The sequence below is a fragment of the Triticum urartu genome, chromosome 2A (assembly GCF_056163025.1).
Source record: "Triticum urartu cultivar PI428250 chromosome 2A, HENAU_Tu73, whole genome shotgun sequence".
Lineage (NCBI taxonomy): Eukaryota > Viridiplantae > Streptophyta > Magnoliopsida > Poales > Poaceae > Triticum > Triticum urartu.
In genome coordinates, this window is record NC_141874.1 from 20,760,115 (window position 1) to 20,762,638 (window position 2,524).

Below are 2,524 nucleotides of genomic sequence, written 5' to 3' on the forward strand. Positions count from 1 at the left end.
ATTTATATAGCTCTGCTACTGGAAAAATTCTTAAAAAGTTAGGACAGATCAGAAACTTCGTTTCCGAGCTACACAAATAAAATCGTGAATTATTGGCCCTTGGAAGGTTGGTTAAAAATTCCATACCTTCTGTCGTGAAGAATTATTTCGGTAGGGCGAAGATTGTCCATTGTACTCCAGAAGGTACCGCGGCTGCGCATTGGCTTGCTAGTTTTTTTTTCGAAAATATCAGATCTATTATAGAGATCCATCGGAAATACAAATCATCTCAAACATAATACAAAATTATATCGAGAGCTAATTAAAGAGGAAAATTCTGGGGGTGTGGCATGGTAAGCCTCCTGACTTCTTAATCACCTCTCTTGTAACAGACATGATTATTGTTTAATAAAGGTTCAAAAACAGTAACCCTAAAAGTACTAAACAAGTAGGCTGAATTCCACGGTAGCCCCCATGGGTTATACTCTCTCCGTTCCTACATATAAGTCTTTTTAAAGATTCCACTACGGACTATATTCGGAGCAAAATGTGTGAATGTGAACTCTAAATTATATCTATATACACCGGTATTAGTCATGTAGTGGAACCTCTAAAAATATTTATATTTAGTAATCGGAGGAAGTAGTTCCCAATCACAATTTTTTTTCCTCTTAGCACATAATGCTACAGGGTGAGGCGTGCCTGGACTCCGGAGCAATCATGCATGCATGAGCTGCCGGAACAATCCTCTGGAGTTGAGGACAAGCAGCTAGCTAGCTAGCTGGAGCTACTAGTGCTGCTGCATGCATGCCACTCGGACCATGCATGGCAACCACCGGGCCGGGTGGGTAGAATGCCGCTATCAAGTCGACTCAATTGGATGTCCGCTCGTGCATGCGTGCTGGCCTAAATCGATCGTTTGCGCCTTTCAGGTTTGCCCAAAGCGAGCCATGGTGATCACCCACCACTAGCAGCAGTTGCACGTTCTGTGGAGCCTAAACAAGAATATTATACTAGGTGTAGTGGCATTTTCCGTTCAATTTACGCAAGATGCACGTCTCTCAAAAGTAGACCCAGCAATTGGCAGTGTTACTAGTTCAATTTATTTGTTTGAGGTGAAGTGAATTATATGGTTGATTAATGAATTCAGAGCAGTTGAACCACCCATGATCTGAAGAGGCTTGCCCAGCTCACTCACTCACTCACTCCACCGCTATAGCTAGTCTCTCTCACCTCATCTTCTACACGCGTCCACCGTATAGGTAGGCAGAAACAGCTAGCTTAGCACCGTCGGCGGGCCGGAAGGAGATGCCGACGGTGCGGCGGCGGAACCCGGACGTGCACGTGAAGGCGCTGGAGGGCATCGTGTCGGCCAACACCTTCCTCACGGTGGCCGTCTTCATCGGCATCACGGGGACCATCACGGCCTCCTCCACGGTGCCGCCCAACTGCGTCGCCGGGGACGACATCGCCCGCAACTTCTTCCTCTTCGAGATCCTCTCCTTCGGGTTCTACCTGCTGTCCAGCCTGGTGGCGCAGGGCATGAAGCTGTCCGTCACGCTGCTGGCCGCCGGCGACGACTTCTACGGCGACGGCGAGCAGAAGCCGGTCATGACCGACGACTGCGAGGAGATGCCGGCGTGGCGCGCGGCGGCTCCCCGGGAGCGGCGCCGCGCCGTGCTGCGCTACGCGCGGCCCATGATGCTGCTGGCCGCCGCCTGCTCCATCATGGGCACCTTCTTCCTGCTGCTCTCCATGATCGACGCCATCCAGCTCAAGTTCGGGATCCTGTCCTGCAACATCCCGCTCGCCGTCGGCGCCACCTTCGCGCTCTCCGTGCTCGCCGTCTCCGGCCTGCTCTTCTACGGGTACACCGTCGGATACGCGCTCTACAACTACCTGCCCTGACCGCGACCACTCACCCGCTTCCGCTTGCCCACCCACCTAACTCTTCTCTGCCTTTGTTTACTGTCTCCTTTTTTCACTTTTACAGTGCGAGGTTAATATATATTCTGGGATTACTTAGTGTAAGAAGTAGTACAGCACATATTTTATTGAAAGGAATGGTACAGCATTCGTTTCGAGAAAGTAAGGAGTGCATTTGAAGAAATGTGTTGCATCGAGATCCATGAGATTATTAGTTATGCAGGCAGGTGCATCGGGTGTAATCTTGGCATCTTGCAGTTCCTTCCAAAACTAGTAATTGCGCACGTGCAACACACGTTAAATACTTAGGCAATATATTAATTACACGCGGATATAAGGTATGCTATTATTTTGTGTTAATCATGTGATTAGTGCAATATTTGGTATGATACTAATTGCACGTTAAACACGTTTAACGCTCGCCATTGAAGCAGTCTAGGTCGTTGGATTGACTTAGTTCGATGGTTGAGATTGGTTGGATCTGCTCCTTTGGGTCTTTTTATATTGGTATAGATGATCGACCATTCAAAGTTTTCTTTTTTTTTTCTTTTAGCAAAAGACCCCGTGCATTGCAACGGAAGGAAAAGATACCAAATGCCCGTAACTCAAATAATCATGA

General features: G+C 48.2%; 1 protein-coding gene across 1 annotated transcript; it reads left to right on the forward strand.

The window, feature by feature from the left end:
* The first annotated feature begins 929 nt into the window (after window positions 1-929).
* On the forward strand, window positions 930-2,116 carry LOC125540538 (uncharacterized). Its single transcript, XM_048704157.2, has one exon. The coding sequence runs from the start codon at window positions 1,288-1,290 to the stop codon at window positions 1,885-1,887; it is 600 nt and encodes a 199-aa protein (XP_048560114.1). The 5' UTR covers window positions 930-1,287; the 3' UTR covers window positions 1,888-2,116.
* Window positions 2,117-2,524: the final 408 nt, after the last annotated feature.